The sequence below is a fragment of the Haliotis asinina genome, chromosome 13 (assembly GCF_037392515.1).
Source record: "Haliotis asinina isolate JCU_RB_2024 chromosome 13, JCU_Hal_asi_v2, whole genome shotgun sequence".
In the NCBI taxonomy this organism is placed as follows: domain Eukaryota; kingdom Metazoa; phylum Mollusca; class Gastropoda; order Lepetellida; family Haliotidae; genus Haliotis; species Haliotis asinina.
This window is the reverse complement of record NC_090292.1, coordinates 39,063,344-39,091,065: the sequence shown is the minus strand read 5'-3', so window position 1 is coordinate 39,091,065 and position 27,722 is coordinate 39,063,344. Positions and strand designations below refer to the sequence as shown.

General features: G+C 43.7%; 1 protein-coding gene across 2 annotated transcripts; it reads left to right on the top strand.

The window, feature by feature from the left end:
• The first annotated feature begins 2,859 nt into the window (after window positions 1-2,859).
• On the top strand, window positions 2,860-27,707 carry LOC137260068 (atrial natriuretic peptide receptor 1-like). 2 transcript variants are annotated; one of them, XM_067797761.1, is made up of 5 exons: window positions 2,860-2,950; window positions 21,128-21,302; window positions 21,936-22,034; window positions 22,988-23,079; window positions 25,806-27,707. In XM_067797761.1, the coding sequence occupies exons 2-5, from the start codon at window positions 21,167-21,169 to the stop codon at window positions 25,878-25,880; spliced, it is 402 nt and encodes a 133-aa protein (XP_067653862.1). In that variant the 5' UTR covers window positions 2,860-2,950; window positions 21,128-21,166; the 3' UTR covers window positions 25,881-27,707. The 2 variants fall into 2 exon arrangements, with proteins under 2 accessions (XP_067653862.1, XP_067653861.1); XM_067797760.1 differs by lacking the exon at window positions 2,860-2,950 and having other exon boundaries at window positions 20,942-21,302; window positions 25,806-27,033.
• Window positions 27,708-27,722: the final 15 nt, after the last annotated feature.

The following is a 27,722-nucleotide window of genomic DNA, read 5'->3' as shown; positions in this document are numbered from 1 at the left end:
AATATCATCAAAAATTGATAAGAGCGTCTCTAAACAGGATTCTGGTAAGTGCTTCAGGAGTTAATAATGGATGTTATCAGCTCCAGTAGCAGTGTCATGAGCTTGATCAAGAGCGGTATGGAGTTCATGAATAGAAAACGTTTCATTATAATCTTCCCCATTATCAGAATTGAAATTAATAGTTTTCTTTTCTTCTTGTTTTTGATATTGCTGAAATTTAGGTATATAATTAGAAGAGGAAGAATGTTTAGCAAGAGTTTCGTCCAATATCTGATTTATCAGTAAGTAATTGATCTCCATGTTTAAGATGATGGACAGTAGATTTAGTACCTTTACCTTTAATTTTCTGGATCATGTTCCATACCTTGGACATGGGTGTCCGAGAATTTATTTTGGATGCATAATATTGGCAAGATTGACGTTTGTTCTGTTTAAACGTATGCCTCACTTTAGCATTTAAAATATTAAATTTATTTAAATTATGCACCATGGGATGGCGACGGAAATAATGTTTTACCTTTTTCCTTGCCTTTCTAGCTTGTTTGCATTCATCGCTGAACCATGGTTTTCGAATATGTGGAACTGCAGAGGAATTTGGTATACACTCATCAGCTATGGAATTCAGTTCATCAGAAAAAAACCATTTAATAGCATCAGGAACGTCAATTCGGAATGTACTTTTCCACACTGATATTACAATATCCAGCTTTAAGTGATGTTGGAGCAGTAGGTGATGAGAAAGAAAACAGATAGGTGTTAGTTTGAATAGTTGTGTTGTTTTTACGAGTTGTGAAACGTTTGACAGATAATACACCTTGATCTTTCATTTCGGAAGCGATATCAAGTTCAGACATGTCTGCCAGCAAGCGATCTCAATCACGTACGATTCCCTTACTCGTGTTCAGTGTTTTGTGGGCCGCGACGGTAACCAGAGTGCCAACAAAAGTGTCAGTGTTCAAAAGTTTCGTTGACTGTTGCCTTTTGGCGCACTCGATCAACAGTGCACCAGAACGTAATTTTCTAATGTTCTTTACACCACCGGCAATACCTTGGATACCTTTAGACACCGCAAAAGCATTTAACTTTAAAGGTGCATTATCTTTGGTCTCGATGACGATTAAACGTGGCCAGCAGTCAATGTGTTTAGACGGTCTGAGGTCATCAACAGGGTCATTTTCAAGAGGACGTTTGGTCTTTTTAGTGGGTGTTTCGTAAGCCATGGTGAGTTATTTAGGTTTCATCATCCGCGCTTCCCACCCACCACGGAGCGTCACAAGGACAATGCTGATGCAAGCGGGCCTCCAGCCTCCAGCACCAAGGATACCCGGATGATATACTCCAGTAGAAGAGTTTTGAATAATTGATCCACCAGATTGGCCCATGAGCCATCGCCTTCTGGGCATAAAACTCTAGGCAAAGTTCTAAACGTCATAATTCAAATCAAACATGTTTATAAAAATGAGGCCAAGACCAAAATTACATCAATTTCAAATTATACTTGTGCAGTGCTAAATATATATAAATTCCATGCAGGGCTTGGCATGACCAGCCGATTGGTTGAACCGGGCCCATTCAACCTCCCGTCTAGGTGAAGTAAGGGCAGAAGGGCTGTGTTGAGCAAAGGGAACGCGTTCACAGGCCTCCTGTGCACTCAACCCCCAGACTCCCGTCCTCCACCGACACAGGGCCGCAACCCACGGCAAACGGGTTGGTGGACGAAATATCCCCCCGGGTCCACAACGGGGGTGTCGGCGAGCTCTTCGTGTTACCCAGCACCCACCACGAGGAGGTGGCTCGCCACGGGTGCCACATTTATTATGTATGGCAAGAAGTAAGGGAACTATCGTTTAAAGATGGCCGTTGAAGAAACTGTCGGGATTCGTCAGAGTCAAGTCGATGTCTGCTAACAAATCATTCGTTTACTTGCACACCATAACTGTGGACGAGTCCACCTGGAGAGTTACAGGAATCCGGCAATGTTATCGGCACCATGTCTATAGTGTTTTAGGGTACATGTATACCTTAACAGTGCTAACTGTAACATTCACGGTCACATGGGGAGACATTTACGTCAAAGCGTGAATTGTTCGACCCCCCAAATTGCATTTTTAGTGGAGACAATAATTGTCTCTGATTTCTTACATACATTCAAAGCTTTCTGATTGTGAAAACCACAGGAACTGTAAACGTTTAATATCTGACTTATTGAATGTATTGAAATATTGATTGTTTACCAGAATTAATCCTGCAGAAATTGTAGCCTGTAAATAGTTACAGGTTTGCTTTTTTGTTATTTATATATGGTACTGTTTTAAAGGTGTATAGCACTCATGACTTACACAACAGATTCCGTTTTCAAAAATATTATGAGTTGAGTTGGGTTTTACGTCTCATCGGCATTTTCCGACTATATAGAGACGTGTGGCTGTCTGACAAACACGTTCGTTCAAAGTATCCTGATAGTATCCAGGTGTGGTGTCGAGTTAATATGTTTTGTGTTTTGTGTTTAGTCGACCATTACCGTGTGTTAATGATATGAGATTGTTAGGTAGATATGATGTAGTCATGTTGGTTTAATATTCACACATGAGGACACGATGTTTCTGAATCAGGATGCACATGTTGACAATCGTCAAACCTGATCTAGACTTCACACCCTGTATGATTGATGCATATGCGTAGCTGATTTGCAGTGACGCCTGACCAAAACCAACCAACCCAAACAAAAAAAAAACACTAATAATAAGAACGGGGAGCTATTTAGTGCAGTATCACCGGCTGCCTCGCTGTAGGATTGCAATGTTACATCTGAATAACGCAAACGATTCAATGGATGTATTCCAGGATCTTTTATCCTGATTACATTGTAGTTTCAGTATCTGGGTTACTGTCACTTCTTCATCTTCATCTATTCCCCTTCGTGAAGCAGAAATAAGCCCTGATTTTAAAGGTATGTATTGACAGTGACAGTGACAGTGACAGTGACAGTGACTATGTTGACGATGAAGTTCATTTTACAGCAGGTTGTCCATCATTTATTACCTATGAGAATTCACCAGAAAGAAAGTGACTGTTATATGATATTTCTACCTTCCCCCACCAGTTGACCATTAACTTGACAATGAGGAGTTTGTAAGATGTAATGTATAAGAAATACAGATATTTGGTATAATACCCCTGCGATTATGTACAGTTATACTGTAGCATGTTTCACTATAATGTAATTGTAATACAGCTATGCTTACATGTGTAAAAGATCATCATACAGGGGTTTCGTAGTGAATTTGTACAGATCTGCTATTGATCAATATTTTATAATGTACACAGTTATATATAAACATGGTATAATCCCAAGCATTCGAAGAACATTCAGTCAATGGGCATGTTTAATGTATCCCTTTGCCACCATAGCCTTCAGACACGTTGACGGTTGCAGATGTGTGTGCTGATACCACTTGTGAACAGATGAAACCGATCGTCGCAGGTTTCTGGCCTCGTGTTATACAATAACTAAAAAAATCCGTGTGTGTAAAGTCGCTGTGAAGGTCACCAACAGTGTTCCATATTGATCCATACGGGTTGTCCAATTAAACACAGTAACAGAAGAATGATTTGTACAAGTCGTTAATGCAAAGCCCCTGATGATAGTGCATGATTCCCACTTCACATAAGGCAATGAATCAATGTCAGCTAATGATCCACATAGATGAGGACACCAAGCATATCCTGCTTCACTGGCTACAAACATGTCGGGTCTTCACCTGTACAGGCACATGAACATATCTTGTCAATTCAAACAGGAAATTGTATGAAACGTCTGGTGACGTATCTGGAAATGTCCTCCATATTTTCGAACTTGCCTTGACGCTTACATAGGATTTAAATGTTTTCACCCCGATGGAAGCTTTTAAGTGAGTCAAATTGTCTTGTACTCGAATGCCTGTCTACTGTATCTGTTCACATATGTCGGTTGCCACTATATCTGTGTTTGTGCTCGTGACTTAAACATTGAAACAGAAAGAAACGTTGAGGATGTTTCCGTCATAATATTCCGAGATGTTGTGTTGTCACTAAAAGCTGTTACAGTGATAATCACTGAAGCAGTAAACAAAACACTCTCACTCTCAATAACTCTTCGTGATTCTGCATACTATTTGCAAGTACTGGCTTTGGAGAAAACAAAATGTTCTACTCAACCAAAATAGAACCAACTTATCATGTCCTTTCAACGTATGTCGTACCCCGCCCTGACGTATCACAACCGAGAGATTGTATTTGTATCTATAACAGTGTCGTATTTATAGTTCCATTCTCAATTAATTAATTCATCTACATTCTATATTGTCGAGTATTGTGGAGTATTTCTGGTGGTTGTGGGGTATCGTGGAGTATTGTGGAGTATTATAGAGTAATGTGGAATATTGTAGAGTATTGTGGAGTATTGTGGAGTATTGTTGATGATTATGCACTGTAGAGCATTATAGAGCATGGCTTAGTATGGTCGAGTTTGTGGAATACTGTGGAGCATGGTGGAGTTTTGTAAAGTATTGTGGAGCATTGTAGAGCATGGTAGAGTCTTGTAGAGTACGGTTGAGTATAGCAGAGCGTTGTGCAATACTGTGGGGTATTGTGGAATGATGTCGAGTATTGTGGGGTATTGTAGAGCATTGAGGAGCACAGCAGAGCCATTTAGAGTATGCTTGAGTATGCTAGAGTATGTGGAATACAGTGGAGTATCGTAGAGTATTGTAGAGTATTGTAGACTGTGGTAGACTTATAGTATGTGGTAGAGTATAGTGGCTTATTTCGGAAGGTTGTGGCGGACTGTCAATCTGTCAGTATAAACTACATAAGTACAGTATTGTAGAGTAATGTGAAGTATTGTTGACTATTGTAGAGCATTCTAGAGCACTGTAGAGTACTGCAGAGTGCTTTAGAGTACAGTAGAGTATGGTTGAGAATTGTGGACTACTGTGGCGTATTGTGTAGCATTGTAGAGTATTGTAGTGTATTGCGGAGTATTGTAATGTATTATAGAGTAATGTAGAGTATTGTAGTGTATTGCGGAGTATTGTAATGTATTATAGAGTAATGTTGAGTATTATAGAGTAATGTGGAGTATTGTAGAGTGTTGTCTAGTACTGTTGGGTATTGTGGAAGATTGTGGCATACTATAGAAAACCATTCCGTAAATCTAATGAACCAAATGCGAAAGGAGATTGTAAAAGGTTTGATTGAACAAACGAAATTGCATCATGGCCACATCATTGCATTCCAAGAGTTGGGTGCTTTTTGTCCGTTGCTTGGACAACATCATGAGTAGTATAGGGAATGGGGGTTTTAAAACACTTTCAAGAAAAGTCTCTACAAAGCCTTATTTACTAAATAAGGCTTTGGTTGGGCCCTTAGCTCTTGCTACTATTACCCCTACTACTTAACGTGTGTTGGAGGTAACACTGTGCCGTACGGTACGATCAATAATTCTTCTCTTACAAACCCCCTACCCGGCCCATCTCTCAAGTAGTATAAGTTGGGTTCGTCGGCTTTCATATCCACTTTATCTATGTTGTAAGTTTTGACTGACCATATAGGATCGGTGGACCGCTTACGGCTATCACCCTCGTGTTCCCCCGGCTGGTATAGATACCTCACTAGGGCCCTATCTGGTATCTGTTTCTCCTTCCCACACAATGGAGCGGCCGACTCTGCAACTATTGATTTTAGTTTGATAGCGTCTGCCGGTTTCTTACCGGTGAGACGGGTGACTTCATGGTTGATTGCCGACACCACCTTGGGTAACCTTGTGACCCATTCAGTCGATCGTTTTCCAGGGGTGGCCATCTCCCTAGCATACTGATGGCCGAACAAGCGCTCAGCCAAAGTCCTATTAAATCTCTCAACTATGGCTTGGCTGCGATGGGCTCCGGCCGTGCCACGCCTGACCTTTGTATCGTGTTTGGCTAGCAGTTGTGACACGGCACCCATGAACTCCCGTCCGGGGTCAACTTGCAGCTCTGTTGGCCACGTCAGCGGACTGCGTTTGTATATGCGTTCGAATGCTCTGGCTACCTGGGCCGAATCTTTCGTGGTCAAGGGTTCGGCTTCCTTGTAACGACTGGCTACGTCCACTACGGTTAAGGCATACTTGTACCTCTTGTCGTGGGGTAGGAACAGTAGGTCTGCCTGGTGAACCGAATACCGAACCTCCTTCTAGGCACGTAGCGTGGTGCCGGCAAATAGATCTGCCACAGGGCTTGTTTTTCAAGCCACGCTTTGGCTTCCTCCGGGGGTACTCGCGCTATTTTAGCTAGCTTATCTACTGCGCTAGCTCCTTTCCAGTACCCACGCGGGCTGTAGTAAATTGCCTCAAATTTTTTCATGTCCATACGCGTATGTGTTTATCCCATCAATAGCTATCCAACGTTTCGTGTCCATAGGCGACAGGGACGTCTTGTTTATAGTCAGTCCGTATATCTTATGTCCATCACTTCTAAGTGTGTTCATTTTATGCCTAAAGGTACGGGTCTTGAACAGGGCTTCCTTGAATCTGGCGTGTTTGATGTGTTGTTTCACCACATACTTCTTAACCCCCTTAGCCTTCCGGATCTCACTATTGTCGGCTTTCAGTATGGAGTACATCTTAGGTCTCAAACCTATGTACTCGGCTATGGGCGTGCCAGCACACTCGTCCTTCATCTTACCTAGGACCTTTTTATTTACCGTACTGTGTATGGCATGGGTCTTAGGGTAGTCGCTGGTGTCATATAAATCGAGGTGTTTTTTCATGTCCTCGTACACGTCCTCGGTTCGAATCTCCATCAGCAGGGAATCCGTGTCAGTGTACAGCACTTCACACCTGTCACCGTACTGTTTCTTGAGCTCGTTGTAGTAAAAGTCGTACATCAGGTGTTTGGATAAATCGAGGATGCTCATCCCCACGTAAACAGGCCGGTTGAATTTTATGTGGCTTTTCTTCATGTGTAGGGCAACCAGGTTGTCTGTGAATATCTTACTACGGTTGAATGCCGGACTGGCTATCAATCTCCTGAGCTTGTCTTCCTCACTCGACCGAACCAGCTTCACGGTCACGCGTTTCCTCAGGTTCTCCATAGTCTTACCAAACACCGAGTTGTTCATGAGCTTGTAGAGATTTTTCTCAAAATCACTGGTGGCTTTTTTTCGTAGGTCTGTGTTCATTCTGATGTAGGGCTCCATCCATGGGCTCTGGTCGAACATGAGCACCCTGTGTATTTTGGTCAGCCTCATACCCAACGACAGGTACAGCTGTAGGTTGCGATAGTGAACGATGTACTTGGTCTTATTCATTAAGTTAGGCACGAGTTTTTCAACGTCTGTCACACGCCCACCTAACAAGTTATGTTGGTACTCAGACATCCAGTCTGGGTTAACCCTCATACGTTCGGGGGCCAGGGGGTAGCTGTTGTGCGATGTGTGTAATTCCTTGGTATACTCTAAGTCAACCTCGAGGATATAACTTTTGTTCGAATCTGGTGCAACCTCCATAACATCAACGTGGGGTACCCATTCGAATCCCCCTGTAGGTAGATACTGGCTCATGGCCCAGCCGTACAGGTTGTTTGCGTCGAGGTAGAGAATGTGATTGGTTGGCTTGTTAGGATCGTAACCTTTCACGTATTGATTATTTGCTTTCGCATATCGTTTGGATGCCATGGAAATCCCACCTCGCAAGCCTTTCTCAATGAATAGGTGCATGTCGTAATCTGTGAGCAATTCCAAATTAACTCCGGTCTTTTTAAGCAAGGCGTCCCACGACAGACCTGGGCTGGTGTAATACCATGCGGGGTCGAGTTTATACTGCTTGAAACACGTTCGCCTAAACGTCTCAAACACGTCGGCTAACAGCAGTACATCTGTCCTCAAGTACAGGTCGTGATAATCACCCAGGTTCTTACAACCCAGTTTATTCCATACGTTAGTCGCGTGCGAGTAATCATCTCGTGAGACGGACGCCTCATTCAGCTTGCTATAAAAGCAGTCAATAGGGGGTAGTCTGGTCTCAGTGAACTTGACCCAACTATCCATGTACTCATAGGGGTACACACCCTTCCTCATAAGCAGGGGTCTAGTCTCGGCGTCTGTGTATCGATCGGTGATAGGGAAGGTATTGTTGGCCTTGACCAGACTGTCGAGTGACGACAGGAGGAACTGAAACGAGTCAATGAACCTAAGTCCGTTTAAGCTGAAGGAGATGTATCTCTCCATGTTGTTGGGGATGCACGTTATATTACCATCGATTTTCGCGATGGCCTGCACGATCAAGTGTGAGTCGTACCCTCTCAAGTTGTGAAAGACAATGGGGATGTTTATTGTCTTAGGGTTGATTTTAAGCTTGAGGTTGCACGCGCTGTGAGCGGCTCCTCTATACTTACCAGTTATGTGGCAGTGATCTCTCACCGAATCACCGTTAAGTGGTGAGTCACACACGTGACAGTTAGTGCTACTAGCGTGAGCTAGCCTGTCGACTCGGGTCATACGCATGGGAGCGATTCTATACAATGTATTCCTAATAATTTTTTATTCCTCCTGCAAACACTTTAGAAACCTTTCAGCCACGTCAGGGCCCCTATACACTACCGGAGCTTTCGTTTCCCCATCACAACGGACGACAATGTATCCAAACCCACAGGCTTTATGCTCTTGTGTTTTGTGGGTAAAGCTACCACTGGGAGCCTCGCCGGCGGCACCACTGGGGGAATCCCCCACCACCAAGGCTTCGAAGTCGGCGTATATGATATAAGGCACAGACATTTGGTTCTTGTGGTTACCGAATTTTAGGAGATTATCACCTTCCTTAGGCATGTCGACTCGTATGGCCGTCTGCCCCACACCTTGACAATCCTCCCGGTGGGATTCTAATAAATCAGCTCGTGTGAAGCCATGTAAGCATCGTTCACAGAAGTGGGTCTTTTCTCTGTGTGCCGATTGGTCATACAACAGCCTGCTAAAGTGTTTTATCCATGTGTAGTGATACTTGTCACCTCGCTGGATCATGAATATATTGATAACTTGGCGATCCTTCACTTCGCTGACCCTGTGTACTATTGTTGTGTTACCTTCGTGCCCAAAGACATTTATAGCCAGATTATTCTGTTTTTCTACTTTAGTGATCTGGGATATGGGGGTGGGTTCATCTATACCATCCCAGTTGAGCCCATCATCCTGAGGATAATTAGAAGACCTGTTCGGATTAGTGTCAGCTGGAAATAAGGCTGACCTGATAGCTAACCTCAGGCAATCGTTTCCTCTATTCTTAACGTTTACTATGGCATGTTTGTTCCTATAGTAGGGGGGCAAGGCTAGGTATGATCCGCCTCTGAATGGTACGTAGTTAGCTATGTCTAGATAGACATTATCGATTTTATCTACAGCCCACCCAGACCCCAAGTGTGTGTAGCGTTCTAGGTATTCTCGTATCTGCTGAAAACTGGTATCGATTGATGCGCCAATGGTCTCTGTATGTGTGACAACCTCTTGTTTACCTCGGAAGTAAGGCTGAACATACTCAGTGGTACTCCCAACCTGCTTATGGAGCGACATTTTCACTGTGATCTGAAACTTGATACTTCCTAGGTTATTTAGTTCCTGGTTGACCTTATCAGCTATCAGAGGCTTGATATCTGTAATGTCTATGTTTCTGTCAACGTGTATGCGCCAACCTCTCAAATAGTTGCCTACAGCGCGCTCAGTGCGCACGAACTGTAGGTCAATAGCTCTATTCTGTCGTAATAATTCTAAAAGCTGTGGTTTTCTCATACGGGAATACCCGCCTAAACCCAAATCGTGTGCCTCGGCTTTCAGTTGTTTTACAGTGGGAGGTTTTGCTACGGGGGCATGTGATAACAATGCGGTTAACCCGGCTCTCCCCAGGTTTGAATAATCCGTGTATCCAAGCTGTTTTGCTTGAGCTTTTAATTGTTTTACCGTAGGGGCTTGTAAACCTAGTAATCTCAACAATGCTGACTTCCGCATTCGAGAATACCCGATCACACCTCTCTGTTTTGCGACCCGCTTAAGCTCGCTTACAGTAGTCATAGTGTTTACACCTAAGAGAACCAATGTCTAATTGGGTCACATTGATAAAAAATATAGTGAATCCAGTACTTACACTGTTGGATATAGTATTGTAAATATTTTATTTGGTATTAAGAGAGCCGCCAATCAAAACTAGGTGAGGATTTTCGTCACCAATTCTCGTAAGTCTTCTTTCAGCGAGGTCCCATGTATCCAAGCTGTTTCGCTAAACCTAGTAATCTCAACTTCCGTATTCGAGAATACCCAGTGTTTTGTGATATGCTTAAGCTCGCGTACAGTAGTCATAGTTTACACCTAATTGGAGTCTATCTTGAGCAGTCGCCTACGTTCTTTTATGTAGCCCTTTTTATTCTCGTAGATGAGTTGATGTCTGACTACGTTCTCTCCGTGAGCTTTACATAGACAGTAGTGCCCTTTAACCCCGATACCACACACAGAACACGTGTAGTTAGGACTTCCCATATGGAAACAACAGAACCCCCGATTCCTGCATTTCCTACCACAGGCCTCGGTCTTCCCCATAAGTATGTATTCGCATCGGTATGGAGCGGGTCTCATGTTTACTTATATGGGTATTTAGTTTAATTGCTTCGCAACCAACGCAGTAGCTGCTATACCCAACACTAAGAAGCCCAGTTCACGATCCATTTGCCCCTTGGATGGTGTGTAGTACTGAGCGAGTGTGGGTTTATTGAGCGGTTCCAATCGTTTACCAGTTAGTAGGTAGTATTCTTTCATTGCTTCATCGACATCGTTGAATGTTTGAACGGCATGGTTTTCACGCTGGAGTTGTTCGTTAATAAAATCGATCCTCTGGAGGCGTTTTTTAGCGTACTCGGCCTGTGCCTTTTGTAAGTTCTCAGTAGCGAGATCGTGCCGCTTCCTTTCTTCCTGTATTTCAGCCGCGTGGTCATCTCGTAGTTTCGAGAAGAGGAAATTACTCCCGGAAAATGCCAGGGCATTCACTAACGCCCCACCGACCATCATAGCTATCGTGGCCATCCTATATTTATTTCATTATATTTTCAGGTATTATCCCTTGTTTTACTAGGATGTCTTTTGTAGCCATCGCCATACCAAGGTTCATTATGAGCATACCCATATCCTGCAGGTTGAAATCTAGCTTGATAGTTGGTTGTTTAAGCACCATTTTAGTCAACCGAGCGTACCCTACGGCTAGACTGGCGACCACTGTGGCGTGGTATGCGTCGTTGACGAACGTTTTCCCCTCAGACATTATATATATGATATAAAAATATTAAAATTATAACATGATATGCGGGTCGACAGTGGGGGTTACCTCACTGTTGGGGGGTACCACTTCACTGTGGGATGGTACTCCCACGTATAACCATGTTATAACCACGGCAGCGCCTACAGCCAACAACAGTCGGGGGTTGATAATTTTATGTTCGTTACACCACCGTTTTTTACCGGCAGCTACTCTCTTAGGATTCTTCTGCCTGGTTACTGTTGGGGGTTCCTGTGAAGGGGTCTCCTCCAATGGAGTTTCCCTCACTGTGGGGGTTTCCCTCACTGTGGGGGGTACCCCCACTGGGGTTTCCTGTGCAGCATCCATCTATACTATTATTATTATTTTTTCTCTCAAATTGACAATGCTTTGCCGTGATAATCGCCGCCGTCACTGGAGCCAACAACATGCCATATTTGTGGTACAGCTCGCAGCTGATAGAGCTCACGGCGTGTTCGATAAAAGGGTCTTTCTCGAGGTCCTCCCACAGGTAAAGTCGGCGCTCTGGTGGAATGGGAAGGAAGTATGACACAATACCGGTGAATATCTGGGTCATAGCCGATCCTATTGTCTTTGTCATTTCTGCTCCGAGCCGGGACTCGTATCTAGCGTACAGCTTATCGATTTCTTCGGCTGACATTTTGTGAATTTTATCCGGAGTGTAGTCTCCAAAGTAATGTTTGGCTTTGCCGCCAACAGCCAAAGCCACCAGTTTCTCTCGCTTATCATCAGTGGGGGAGACCCCAGGTACCAACAATTGTTCGAGCAATTCCTCACACTCCATCTTATAATATAACAAGTAAGATTTAGTTTTAACTATATAATACCCGATGCAGACAAAACACAGAGAAATTAAGGTTAAGTTGCACACGACAAACACTTCAAATATCATAGCTATACTTAGCATTTGCTTAGCTTTAGCTTAGCTTTGCTTAGCTTTGCTAAGCTTTGCTTAGCTTTGCTTAGCTTTAGCACACCCTATATGCTACTGGTTGGTCGGTCTTGAGCACGAGCTTAGCGTGTTTAGTTTCAGCGAGCTGTTTCTTCACCCGTTCCCGTTCTAATTTGCTCATCACATCGTTCTCTCTCAAACACTCCTCGAACGAATCCCTGTCCTTGCAGTGAAATAAGGCCACCCATCGCGTCTGCTCCCTGAGGTCTTTCAACACCGAGTTGAACTTCTGCATTAGCACCCAGACGCTGTGATTTGCATGCCGGCCGGAGAAGGCCAGGTACGATAGCATGTCTCTCTCTTTTGTTATCTCGCGATTAGCGCTGCAGTCGTCCAGTATAAACAGCGTCGGTTCCCCTTTAAATTTCTCGTGAAGAGCTTTCAACCAGTCCTGCAGGCGTGTTCCAGGGTCGATTTTGTGTACGTCCGGGTCCGTCATCACCCAAGGTCGCGCGTACGTTTTATTCATGCTCAGAGTAGGGCACATGATAACGATGTTATCGAACACATCCTTGTAGTAACCCTCCAACATATCCAACACGAAAACGGTCTTCCCACAGCCAGTCTGCCCGCACACTATGGCGCAGTGTGGGTCAGTGGGTAGTTGGGGGTGTGGGGGTGTCCCCCACTTAGTAGATAGCTTGCACGAATCTCCCATTGTCTATATTAAGTTGCGCGTCCATAATAACGTACAGATATAATTTCAACTTACCAGCGGGTTGAGCCTTCTTAGTAATCTGGATGGTTATCCCTTCGCTGCCGTTATCTATACGGCGCCCGCTACCGTGCAGTTTATCATCATCCGTGGATCGCATGTCCAACCATAGGGCGTACTTGGTGGTCAGGTATTCACCGATCTGCACGGAGCCGAGGTCCAGGTCCTTTGTTATATAATGTGGGGTCCCCACTGGTAGCTTTTTTATCTCATCCCACTGCTGGTGTGGTCTCATACCATGACTGAACAGCTGGTTGGGCACGCCCTCGATGGTCACTTCCACCTTTTCAATCTCGGGGTTGAAAAACTTCTCGCTGTCCCTCCGGAATGGCTCGTAATCCTCCACGGGGATGACCAGGATACCTTTCATCGATCGCGCCGGCACGTTCAGGTTGATATTCCACACAGTGTCGCTCTTATCTCGCACGACTGATCTATGCCTCAGTACGCGATCGTACAGGATAGCCATCTTCCCAGAGTACTGGCTTCGAACCTGCCTGGCCAGCTCCGGGCTAGTGACCATGTCGAACTCCAGAGAGATGTTGTCTATGGCATAACTGGCCTCATCACCGTTCGGCGTACGCACTACTTTGCTATAGTCGTTAAACGTGAGCTCGTATTCGAGCCTATCACCCAGCGCGGCCTGGTAAAACGGCGCGTGTCCCGTGAGCAACTCGAAGTCGAGCGGCACGCAGAATCGATTCCCGTATGCTCGAGCGATGGCCTTTTCACCGTCCGATAGCTTGTCTAGCTGGTCTGGCGTGAAGGCATACCCTATGCGCGACCGGGTTGATTTGCTGATACCCTGGTACACATCATTGACTCGTTCTCCCTCGCTTTTCCAGAGATCCCCGTAGCAGTGAAACACGTCGCTGTCGTCGATGCTCAGCACCTCGTTACCGCTGATCTTGACGGTCGTTTTCTTGATGATAGCTCGACCCACGTTCCGCACTAGCTCGCGTTTGTCGTTGTCGGAGGTCAACGTGATATTGAACGCCAGTCGAACAGTGCCTGGTACAATGAGGTCATTCTCACCAAATCTAACCAGCAGAGTTTGATTCTGGTCTATCTTGCTGGGATTGTTGGTGATGGTCACCGACTGGCGCACGGCTCTGGCTCCTAATGGCTCTCTCAATCTTCTGAAAGGATCTAATTTTCTGCCGTACATTGTTATATAAAGGAAATATATTTTTAATACTAATGGATGAAGACATACCTATGGATGATATGCGGGGCGATAGTGCCCAGGCATTCGATGATGACCAGGAGACCTCATTCTCGCAAGGTGGCGCACTCACGTGGCAGGCCGTCGACGATTATTCCAACGCAGTTGAAAATAAATCCAAACTCAAGCCGCTGTGGCGAGACTATTCCAAGTTTACCATCGATAGCAATGGCAAGCTGCGTTTGAAGACTCACCCGGAGATCGATCTCGTGAATAAACGCACGAGAGAACCGCTTGCTTTATCAACATTGGGTAGTAAACATGGGAGTGACTTGATCCGCGATGAACTAGGTTTCATAGATTACGGTGGCGCGCGACCTAAGCTTCCTCCGAAGGTCCGTCAAGGTCTGCAAGACATCAGGGACGCCACATCAGATCAAAACATGACTTATGATATTAAAAAGGTGTTGGCCGACTACGAGAACAAGCCCTTCCCGGGTCTCGAATTTACCTTTCGGGAACTGCGGGGGTTGGATCTGACGATGCAAACCATTCGCGGACATCTCGCGAAAAACACGGCCAAAATTAGCGTGATAGACGACCACATCGCCTATGAAAAGACCAAACTCGGTGAAACTGAGGACGAGGCTCTGAAAGCCACCATCAAGAAACGAATACGTAATTTGGAAGAGGAAAGGCAGACCTGGCTGGAGACAGCATCCTCCTTCAAAGAAAAGCTTCAATCCCAGGTCAGCCGTATACGGGAAACCATCAATCAAGTCCTCTACCGAGACACCACGTTAGCAGACAGGATTCGGATATTGTTCCGGGAGCAAGGGATCACCATCGCCAGCATTCTGACTGCATTGGGTTTCATTATATCAACCTTGGTGGTGTCACTGACAGGGGGTACTGTGGGGCCTGCCGGTAGCGGAACCCCAAGTGGCGGAACCTCAAGTGGTGTTAAAGACTGGATAAAAAAACTCGGGGAAGGCCTAGCTAAACTGGCTGGTAAAGCCGCCGAAGCCCTTCCCGGCATCCTGGGTAGTATCGTCTTGTGGTTGTTGGGCGCTCTGGCTAAAACTGCCACGTGGCTCAGTCAAAACCTGTGGGCAGCCATCGTCGCCGTGGCGGGTCTGGTGTACGTAGCGGCTAAGAAATTTTTAACCAAATAAGCCCCAAAGCTACCCCACCAACCACCAGGGCCGTTTTACTATCAATATGCTGCTGATTGGAGGCCTGAATATGAGGGGCCACCTCCTGTGGTGTTGGTTGAACTTTAGACTCCGGGGGTGGCGCCACTATACCCGTTTCACGTGGTGGGATATGTGGGATATAGGGGGTGTTAATATCGAGGTTGATACCCAACTTTTGATCCGCCGTGGCTATGACTATTTTGTTGTTATAACCCACCACTTTTTTTACTCTCAGTTGCATATCACTCGGAGCCATGTACAGCCCCACGCCGAACACGTAATTGACTTTCGATCTGGCGTATTCTAACACGTTTTGGTAGCGGTCGATGGCCCGATGGTCGATGGTCGATGGAGATCAACTGGAGAATTGATAGCATCCTCAACGTTGGCAACGAACTGTTTCTGAGCGTCGTAAGCAGTTCCCTTACCGAGGATGTTGGAACGCGTCATCGACTGCGCACCCAACAGCGCCCACACATACGTTCGAATCGAGTCGTTCAAGCGTATTGTACCAGCACGAGTGAATTCTTTCGATGTTTTTGAGATCATTTTAGTCCAGGCTGTGGCTGCATCAGGATTGGTTTGCTTTATGTAGCTGACATGGATCTTTTCATTCGTTGTGGGGCCTGTAAATGTATGACGGTTTGGGTTGTATGTACCATCTGCAGAACCGGCTATATATGTTCCGGACCTGTAGAAGTACACGTAAACTATACCGAGACCATGGTTCACACCAGGAAGGCGAAAGTCTTTATTCGTTGGAATCTCAAACTCCCCACAAACACGTTCATAAGCGCGTTTATCATAGGGGTTATTCGTCATACTCCACGCTTTATCTTGGGGAAGAGGAGCACTTATTTCCTTCAATATTCGTCTCGTTTGATAATAAATATGAAACAAAATTACTGCCTTACTCAGTTCGTCTATACCGTAGTCTAGTGTCACACCCGACCCTGTCGTCGCACACCACACAGCAAAGTTGAGTTGGTTCTGCCAAAACTGCATTGGGTTTTGATTCCAGTTTACCACCGCCTGCGCGTTATTAACGGTCACGATATAGTTTTCAAAGATATTAATAAAGGTTGTTTTAAACCCTGTACTACCTACCACCACGATTTTCAAGTGTGCTAAGTCCATATTATAATATATAAATTATATATTATAATATGTACATAACACTTCCAGGAATAACGAGCGGTGAGGCCGTTCAGCTGACGCACGCGATCGATAACACGCCAGGCCAACTCGAAGTCGCACTCTGCGATATCACCTACCTACCGCAATGGACTAACATCAACGCCAGCAACAATAAGCTGTTCGTCAGTGGAACTCGCAGCCAGATAACTGACGGCTACTACAGCGTGTGCTCTCTAAACGACGAGGTCTTCAAACCACTGGGAGCCGAACTCAAGATGAACGACTCAAACGGCACAGTGGTGTTAATCAACAACGGAAGAAACCCCTTGAGGCTCGGCCGACCATTAGCGAGGATACTCGGTATATCTCCTGACGAGATAAAACCAACAACAACCGTCACAGGCACAAAGTTACCCGACCTAGTACCGTACCGAGAGCTGTACATTCATCTCGGTCAGGTGAGCACAACGTACAACATTCAAGGAGGTCACCCTTCCACTATACTGAGAGCAGTGCCGGTGAAAACTGAGAAATACAACGACGGTAGAACCGAGTCGTTTTCACCACGGCAGTATAAGAGATTAACCCAGGGCAACATACCTGAGCTGATAATATCGGTGTTAGATATAAATCATAATCCTGTAAATATAGGATACCTCAGCTTAACTCTTCACGTAAAATGACCAGCGCACAAGGGCCTGGAGTGAAAAAATGCGTCAATATCGGGATCTCCGACCTCGGAGACACGCGCGGTTTCGACGCTCCCGGAGTAGATGGTAAATTGTACGCCTTGCAACTGAAAAACAACATTTACAAACGCGTTGAAGTCACGCCCTAAGTGATATAGTAGATACCACAAGAGCAACAGTCAACACTAAGTACGCCCTTGTCAACACCGGTAATAACTGGATAATATACCCATCGTTCGGGGGTAAACTGTTCGACTTAGACGATGTTGAGAGCACTACCGTCGCCCGAAACAAGCCATATATGCTCGTCTTCACCGAAGATGACAAGTGGGTGTTGTTACCCGATAACGACTGGTTTCTCAATATTAGGCTCGGCTCCCCCTACGTGTTCACGGAAAACAAAGACAACCACCTAAACAAAGTCGTGAACAATGGAACCCTGCTCGTGGCTTACGTCCCAACTCAGAGACGTAGCGTAGTCGTCAGCCCACTCGACACTATGGCAGCCCACATGCTATCGAGTAAACCGGCCATACAAAACGTGACATTGCAGTTGGTGTCTGAATTCGAAGGCATGGTCAGTATACTAGAGAGTCTACCAGCAAACTCAACACTGATCATCAAAGTCTACCTAGGGGAACCATCGGGGAATGATGTCGAGATCGTGAAGGGGATCAAATTCGGGTGGGGGAAACGACACCAGTATCAAGTTTGCAACGTTTACGTGCGGGTAGGTGTCGGCTCCAACACCAGTCTGCAGGGGGTCAACGTGATCGTGGAAAACAAGATATCACTAACCAAGATCTTCCTGCCTGACAACATACACTTCATGGGTATGAAGCTCACCCCTGAATTATTATCAGAAAACCAGTTGGAAATTATATCGTAATAGTATAATAATGACCAGTCATCGTCCCAACACTACGCTTAACGACCTAGGAGATACGGAGGGATTCGATCAGCCTGGTGAGGAAGACACCTTATATATCCTGCACTTCAAAGACAACGTGTACAGACGGGTGTCGTTATCAGATTTTAAAGAACCCAAATGGCTGATCAACTTAACACTCACCTCACCTTATATCACATTAGACGCAAATATATGGATCACTAAGATTAGGAACAACGGTATCTGGGCCGGGAATTTCATTCCGGAGAGTAAATTATACATGAGAACTATTTTTTACGAAAAAAATAGGTTAAAGTCTGTAGAAAAAAAAAATAAATTAACATTTAGCAATAATGCTTATAGCATTGTTGATAGAATATTAACCCCTTTCACACTCATCATAGAAGTCTTATTTTTAGATTTAGACAATGAAAACACCTCAAGAGTACACCAAATTTTACACGGGGTGTCAATACACTGGTTTGACGAACACCTAGACCAATATTGTCGTATTGTTATACAACGGGATACCTCTGGGGGTCATATAAACCGCTTAATAAGCCTCAGTGGGGTTTTTATTACAACAGGAAATTATATTAAACTCTCACCTATTACCATAACTGATGGTCTAGATCTTGTAGACTTCAAATTCATTAATAGACTTTTAACTGAAACCCAATTAAAATATCTTTCATAATATATATTATAGGATGGGTCTGTACCCAGTCGTAGAGGAAGTAGCGAAGACGCTGGAAACCGTAGATGGGTTCCGCTTGAGGCAGTTATGTGATGTGAAACGCCAGCTAGAACAAGACCGTGACACGCGGAAAGCACTATGTAAGAAGTACAATAGAGCTTTCAATATCGTGGACGGGGCTGACACTACCCTTATGGCAACCAGCATGGGACTAGGGGCGGCAGGTGTTGGGTTGTTAGCTACCATCGTGGCCGCACCTATAGTGCTAGGTATTGAAATAACGGCTGGGATGACAGGGGTGTTAGGGTTGGCGCTTAAGTTAGTATCACGCAGACTGCATCGTAAGGCATTGAAACACGACGAGATCAGGGTTCTGGCTGAAGCAAAGCTGAACACAGTGAGTGAGCGTATTTCCACGGCACTCTCTGACAGTAAGATCTCAGAATAGGAGTTTCGTTCAATCCTCTCTGAACTCACAAAATATAACGGAATGAAACAAGATATTCGATCCAAGTCTCGTAAGTCTGCTATCAGCGAGGACGAGAAAAAAAAGTACATAGAACAGGGGATACAAAAAGCCCAGCAAGCCTTTATTACGAACACCAAAGTGATCGTAGGCGGTTCACGTTAAACTGTTTCATCGACATAAACGTGACATAGGCACAGTAATTACCGCCAACTTTTTTGTAGTAGGGGTAATAGTAGCAAGAGCTAAGGGCCCAACCAAAGCCTTATTTAGTAAATAAGGCTTTGTAGAGACTTTTCTTGAAAGTGTTTTAAAACCCCCATTCCCTATACTACTTCATGTACCTTTAGTGGTGTACGCAGACGACACGACCCTGGTCAATACAACAAATCATGGACTGCAGGCTTCACTGAACACTGTGCATGATTATTCGTGCCTGTGGAGGTTGTGCTTCAGCCCAGATAAGAGTTGCGTTCTTGTGTTCAAGGGCGGTGAGAAGGATATCAGCGAACCCTACTATAAACTGAATGACATTCACGTACCTGTAAAAATAGTACAATCACCGCAGGATCACCAGTTCACACCGAAAAGCAGAGTGAGAGAGCGATTCGAGCGTGTAATTGTAAGCATTATAGCATCTCTCAAAGATGCTTATCTTCGGGTAGCAGTTTAGTCCAGTTGTCTGTGCTAAAATCTGGTAACATATTATCCTAGCAAGTGCCCTTTATTCGTGCAAACTGTGGGCTAACATCACAAGACAAGAAATAGAATAATTAGACAGGTTGCAAAGATACTTTGTAAGAATAGTTCAAGGATTCCATGTGCGATCTCCAACTGCTGCTACCACACAAGCTCTCGGACTCTTCAGCATGGAGGCCGTTTTTGACAAAAAGAGTTACTTCGGCAGAATATATACGAACTCAAGACAAGTGACTAAGCTACTGTTTTTGTTTTCAGATGTGGACAGTTTTTAAGTGGTATCTTCAATAAAAACTCTGTTATTCATGACTTGATCACTGTATGTGCTAAGTATGAACCGAATCAATATCTGCTTCAGTCCATGCTCGCTACACGTTGGTGTACTCGCAACTAGGTGTTTGTGCGTATTCTTGTGGCCACCATCTGGTCATCTACGTACGGATTTGTGGGTTCTTTTAAGTGCACAGGGTTGTGTACTGCACACTAACAGTTTTGACACTAAAAGAGTCTGGACACAAAGCCCGGTGTTGGCACTAAACTGTGCCTGGACTAGTGTCTGGTCATATTCTTCCATAGCAGAAATTTACTTTGTACATTTTGATTTCCGTGTATGATATATCAATGCTTCATTCTTAGGCCGTGTTATTGATATTTATAGAATATCGCCTTATAGTATGATGTAGTTTTTCATGATAGATTAGTGATTTGAGCAAGTGGCATTTATGGTCAGGTAGTTTGCAACACTCACTGTTATCGGGGCAGAGATGTAACTGATATATAGAGAATCTCTAGTAATAACAATTATATCAACACGAGTTGATAAAGTTACAAATATCCGAGATTTGCCGAGTTACAAGTCACAATATTTGTACTTTTAAAAACGGCGGTTGATATCAGAAGACACGCGGGTGAGACTCAGTCTGTTTCATGAAAAAGACACTGTTCCTTCATTTTCTCTGATACTGCCATTAGATTTGTAGTGTAGCCATCTCATAGCATTGTGACGTGATCAAGTTCATGACGTCATCGCACTGTCAGTGCATTGTACAAAATCTCCAAGGAGATATCGTTTGATCTCACAAACAACATGTCCAGTTGAACAGAGTTTGGGGTGATAAAAGCTGGCATGATCAAACATTCTATTTACATTCTTGCCCTGCTGTCAACTACATTGATTTGTTTTGTTTTCTCTACAGGTGGAGACGATAGGCGATGCCTAACTGGTAGTATCGGGTATGCCAGGACTAAACAGAAACCTGCATGCTCGGGAAATCGCAAGAATGTCTCTAGCGCTGCTAAATGCTATAAAACACTTCCGTATACGTCATAGACGCGATGAACATCTAAAGCTAAGGATAGGCATACATACAGGTGCGAAGACGACAGTACATTTCGACACTGGTTAAACCCTGACAAACAACCATGTTCGAGTAATGTAAGTTCAGTGTAATAGGCGCTCAGAGGTCAGGGGGTCATAGATCAGTCTTAAAATGTAAAAAAGAACTTTAATTTGCTGCATATACCGTGTCAGTATCTCAGTCACCTTATTGTTTCATATCTCACAATAATTTACTTTCGACATAGACAACTTCGATGTGTATGTACAAAGTAAGTGGTTAAGATTGTATTTCTTCCGTCAGTTTCAGGGTTCTCAATCAAGTCATTTGACCCTACATTTACTTATAACAATTTACACATCTCTCTGTTCAAAGTAGAGTGGAATGAACAACCCAGGCTTCAGCATGAGCATATTGAAAGCCTCATTCAGCAGTATTGCACCTGAACGATGTAGAATGACAACAATCGTATTGAATCTGAACCCAAGCACATGGCTATACCTAGCACACTGATATGTTACCACAACGTGATGCATTTAGGCCTCTGACTTGATTGCACACAAATCACCTTCATACAGTTGAATGGTGTGCGCGGTATTTAACACAACTGACGTACACTTTCACAAATGATGATTTATTACCCGTCTCAGTGTATGATGTGTTTCAGGTAGTGTATGTGCTGGGGTGGTAGGACTCAAGACGCCAAGGTACTGTTTCTTTGGAGACACAGTCAACACTACGTCGAGGATGGAGTCTAACGGTCTACGTAAGTCTCAGAAATGACTACTCACTCAATGTCAGATTGTCTCCACGAGTGTTCAGTAGCTTCCACTCACCCACTTCCAAATAGCCTACATACGCTTTCAGTAACTTCCGTTTACCCATTCACTGTGTAATAGTCAACGTTTGTGTTCAGTAGAGTGTTCAAATCTGTTCATGCACTGTCTAATGGTCTACGTAGGTGTCCATTTACGTCAACAAACTAACGTCCAGTCATACACTGTCTAGTGGTCTACTTGAGTAGTATAACGTGTACTAAATACCGTCCACTCACACACTGTCTCCTAATGGGCAAAGAACAAGTGTTCAATAATGTATTCTAACTAACGTTCACTCATACACTGTTTAATGGTCTACGTGGGTGCTTAATAAGGTCTAATGGTCTTCGTGACTGTTCCACAACGGCTACTAACTAATGCCCTTCATACGGTGTCTAATGGTCTAGGTGAGTTTTTAGTAACGTCAACTAAATAATGTCCACTCGTACGCTGTTTAATGGTCTACAGGAATGTTCAAAAACGTCTAATAATAACGTACGTCCACTCCTACACTGTCTAATGGTTTACTTGAGTGTTCAATAACGTCTACTAACTAACGTCAACTCATACGTTGTCTAATTGTCTACGTGAGTGTTCATTAAGATCGACTAGCTAACGTTCACTTATACACTGTCTAATGGTCTACGTGAGTGTTCAATAACGTCTAGTAACTAACGTCTACTCATACACTGGTCTACGTAAGTGTTCAATGACGTCTAATGGTCTACGTGAGTGTTCAGTAACGTCTACTAAATAACGTCCATTCATACACTGTTTTATGGTCTACATGAATGTTCAGCAAGACTTTTTCCTTTTGGAATACATGGAATAGAAATAAAAATATCCGTCCATTTAAGTTCCATATTCACGATGCTGTCTAACTTGAAACAATCGTTTGCAGCTTTGAAGATCCACGTAAGCCAACAAACCAAAGACGTGCTGGACCATTTCCGAACCTTTGATGTAGAACTCCGTGGACAAGTGGAGATGAAAGTAAGTGACAGGTCCACAAATGTACATAGTTACAGTAAAGACCATATCACATGACTTAATTATGTCGTATGGAACTGCCCAGCGTGCTGTAGTTTTCAGGCGTTGTTCTACTGGACCATTGTGATTAATATAGCAGACGGTATTTTCATTGTAGTGAAGTGTTACGAAGGTGCACTACGGTCAACACAACGGAGCAATAGGGTCAGTTTCGGTGTATTTTGGAGTACTAAGGTCAAACACGTCCAAACTACGGTAACAGTGGTGTCTTGGCATTCACGCTAATCGAGGAGATATTTTGAACATGTGGAATTTTGTCTGGTCTGACCACGGACAAATCATAGGTTATCTGAAGTTGAAGGTACGGTCATAACGATGACGACCTATGCTCAAATACGCTCAAATACGTCTAACGTCTATTATCTAAGGACAAATACTAGTCTATGAAGGTCTGCTAGATTCACCCCACGCTCATGTTAAAGACGTCACTGCAGTTTTATGAACGGTGTCTTGTGTATATTTCCCGAAGTATTTGTCCGGATATCTGAGGGTCCTAAGTAACGGTGCAACAGTGTGCACTGTGATTGTATATGGCTCCGTTAAACCAGTATCGTCGTGGTAAAGCGTTAGCTTGTAACAAAGAATCCCCAGGTGTGTGCAGCCTAGTTCTGCTTCCCCCGCCATGATATTCCTGAAATATCGCTAAAGGCAGCGTAAAACTAAACTCACTCACTGAGTTAGAACATATAGTATTCCAACGACAAGTCGTTCAGTATGTGTTAGTGTAATCAGGGGATTTCCTGATAGAAAAGCAGAAGACGAGACGTGGAGAATATAGGTGGTCATGGAATAATTAAGAGATTATATTGAAATTCTGTCAAAAATTTCGGAGGTTTTAGATCTACAGGCATTTACCCAGCATTTAGCAAACCAGACATACAGGCCCTGAGTAGTATACACGATATGTTTATTTAATAAATGAAGCTTTACAAATGCTTTTGTCAAAAGTGGCCTGGTTCCGCTATCGTATAGACTACTCTCTGGAATACGATTCAGCTGCTCTACAAATAAGGACGATTTAAGAAGTGTCACATTACGAAACACTCCGAATGATCAAGCTGTCCCGTGTTTGTAAACAACCAATGATGGCGTATCCAAGGAGCATGTTCTGATAAAATGTGGGCAAGACAATGTTCCGTATTTTATGAGCGTTTCACTCATTTGCTGCCACAGTCAATCACAGTCTGCTCCATCGTGGCCGGCAGAAAACACGTTAACCGTCAACATCCTCCTGTTAACGCCTGTTGTTATTGTTCTTTTTTTTATCTTTTTTTAGAAATAAATGCTCACACTATTTTAAATCAAATAGAGATAGTGTATCAGGGAAGAAGCAAGTTATTTGTATTATAGACTGTTATGTAATCAATGGAGAATCAATGTGAGTGTGTTTACGCTGCTTTTAGCAATATTCCAGCAATATCATGTCGGGAGAAACCAGGAATGTGCTCCACATATTGTACGTATGTGGGAAATTGAACCTGTGTCTACAGCATGATGAGAAAGAAATGTTTAACCATTAAGCTACGACACCGCCCACAGGTACAAAAGAAAGGTAAATATACAAAACCGCGGGAAAACAATTTACTGAACACCCTGTGAAGTGAATGCATTCTCTTTCGGTTCGACGTTTTGGTCGATTCTAGATCACGTGCATGTGCATTACTAACTTTAAAAGACTGCCAATACCTGTGTGTTCACTCACCCGATCATCATGTTACTTAATCCTTCATCATACGCGTACGGCTGACTACTGCGTTAATAATATATATCACATCAGATCATGATAAGAACGCTTCATTAAACATCAACCTTGAATGGGGTGAGTGAGTGAATTTAGTTTTACGCCGCACTCAGCAATATTCCAGCTATATGGCGGCGGTCTGTAAATAATTGAGTCTGGACCAGACAATCCAGTGATCAACAACATGAGCATAGATCTGCGCAATTCGGAACGATGACATGTGTCAACCAAGTCACCGAACCTGACCACCCGATCCCGTTATTCACCATTTGCCATATTACGACAAACACAGTCGCCTTTATGGCAAGCATGGGTTGATGGAGGCTTATTCGACCCCGGTACCTTCACGGGTTCAACCTAGAAACTCTCTACACACTTCTATCGACCAAATCTGTCATGTTAATACAGTCTAAATAGTCATTATTTGATTGTTATATTAAAATCTTTCTATTCAAACACATCAACTGTGATGACATTCTTTTGATCATGATGCTGTGAATCTATTTCATATTACAGAAACCTTCTTTATTACTCTTTGCGTGAGTGAGTGAGTTTAATTTTACGCCACAGTCAGCAATGTTACACCTATATGTCTGTACATACTTGAGTGTGGAACAGTCAATCCAGTGATTAACAGCATGAGTATCGATTTTTTGCAATTCGGTACGATGACTCATCTCAACCAGATCTGCGAACCTGGCCAATACTTAGTCGACTCTTACGGCAACCACATTATTCTTTGATATTTTGAAGTAAAATTCAGGGTTGTCAGGATCGCTGACTTAGCTGACAAATCAGTTCCCAATTACGTAGATCGAAGCTCACGCTGTTGATCACTACGTTGTCTCCTCCAGTCCCGTTTGTCGCCCCTTACGACAGGTCTATTATTCTTTGATAATTTGAAACATGACTGTGTTATCTGTTTCAGGGAAGGGATCACAGACAACGTACTGGCTGGTTGGAGAGACGGCAGACACCTCATCATCCTGACCTGCATCCATAACATGTTCTCTATAGTGTTGCTTTCACCCACAAGGAGACACCAGTGTTGGCAGTTATTTTACACCCCAAGGATTACTATTTGTTTGGTACTGGGAATCTTACGGACAGATGGTATTACACGGAACAACCGGATCATACACGGCACTTGGACGATCTTCCATAGACACCATTGGGTAGTAGTGAATTGTCATGGATGCATTTGATAGTGCTACAAATACTGGCAATGGGTAGCGGTGAACGACCATGCATGACATTTGGTAGTGCTGAACTACAAATACTAGCAATGGATAGCGGTGAAATACCATGCCTTTGGGTATTTGTGAACAACCATGCATTGAATTGGGTAGTTCAGAACTACCTTTCGTGGCAGTGCAAACTATTAAAATACCGTTCATGATATTATCTAGTGGTACAATACCACGTCAGACACTGCACAGTGCTATGGTGGAGCGTGTGAGTTTCCTTCTTTGTGAAGCATCCATGTCAGATCTTGCTCTGGGCTCTGGATGCATCCCGGGGACAGTGTGGCTGTGATACGCTTTGCCACTGCGATGGCACTAGGTATTCTCGAAGGAAGTCCGAGTTTATCTTGTTACGTCTCCAGGGAGAGAGATGTATGCATGGAACGATTGGAAAATATCCTACTGAGGTGAACCCAGTGATCAGTAGGAAATCTTGCTGGATGATTGGATGATATATTTGTCGCTTGTTTTGAAGCTGGTTATACCGGACCTCCTTGAATGAACATTACGAGGTTATCATGGCCTCCTGTAACGGTCTTGGTATCAAAGAACCAAGAGACGTAGTATTTGACACTAAGTATCATTTCTGTTGAAAAGACATGTTGGCTATGATAACGAGTGAAATATTTGGGGAATAAACTGGCTGTACGTAATGTTGCACTCTTGAAAAACAGCAGGCAATGTGTTAAAGATATGCGTATGAAGGTCGCATGAATGACAAGGTACAGTGTGTCAAACATATGCTGAACAACGGACTATCAGTTGAACGATGGGAGGACAAACCAAACATGCTACATGGACGGACGTCATATGCTGAGATCTTGTGAGATCAGACAGATTCTGATTTGTGTTGTCAAATCGTGGAACCTTTTGGTCATCGCTGTAAATGTTTTGATTAAAGTCTGTGTGTGAACGGACAGCAAGTGTGGGTTGTATTTTCGGACACCGTTTTGTTTATGAGATAGCCATGGCACGAAGAATGATTTTAGATGTTTACACCAACTGCATTGGATGACGATGAATGGCTTATTCACGCGGAGCCGTATTTATCCTTCCAGTTAATAAACAACCTGTTGGAGATTCAACAGTCTTTTGGGGGAATACGCCATTTGATATAGGCGTCTACTGTGCTTATCTTACAGCTTGTCCTTGACGTCACCATGTTTTTGTTGTGCTGACTGTAAAACATATGCAAACGTGTTTCATATATTATCTGTGTTTCGTATTACAGTGACTGTGATTTATCTAACTGATTCAGAAGACGTCTGGTTTCTCTGACGAAGATTCTTATTTCTGTATCAATTTTACCAATGTTAGTGTTTTTTGTCAACATTTTAAGGATGTTTAGCTTCGTTGATTGAGGATGTATGGTCTACTGATGTACGTGGAGAGTTCTGTTTAGTCAGTGTATCACATGGACCTTTGTATGTATGTAAGTCCCACGTTGACTTCTCATTGACGAACCTTCAAAAACTCTATGATATGCAATATTCGACATTAGCTTGAAGATTATTTGCTGACAAGGAAACTATATTTGATATTGAGCGAAGGGATGGAGTTATCCCCATAAAAATATATTAGAACAAGATATATTAGTTATT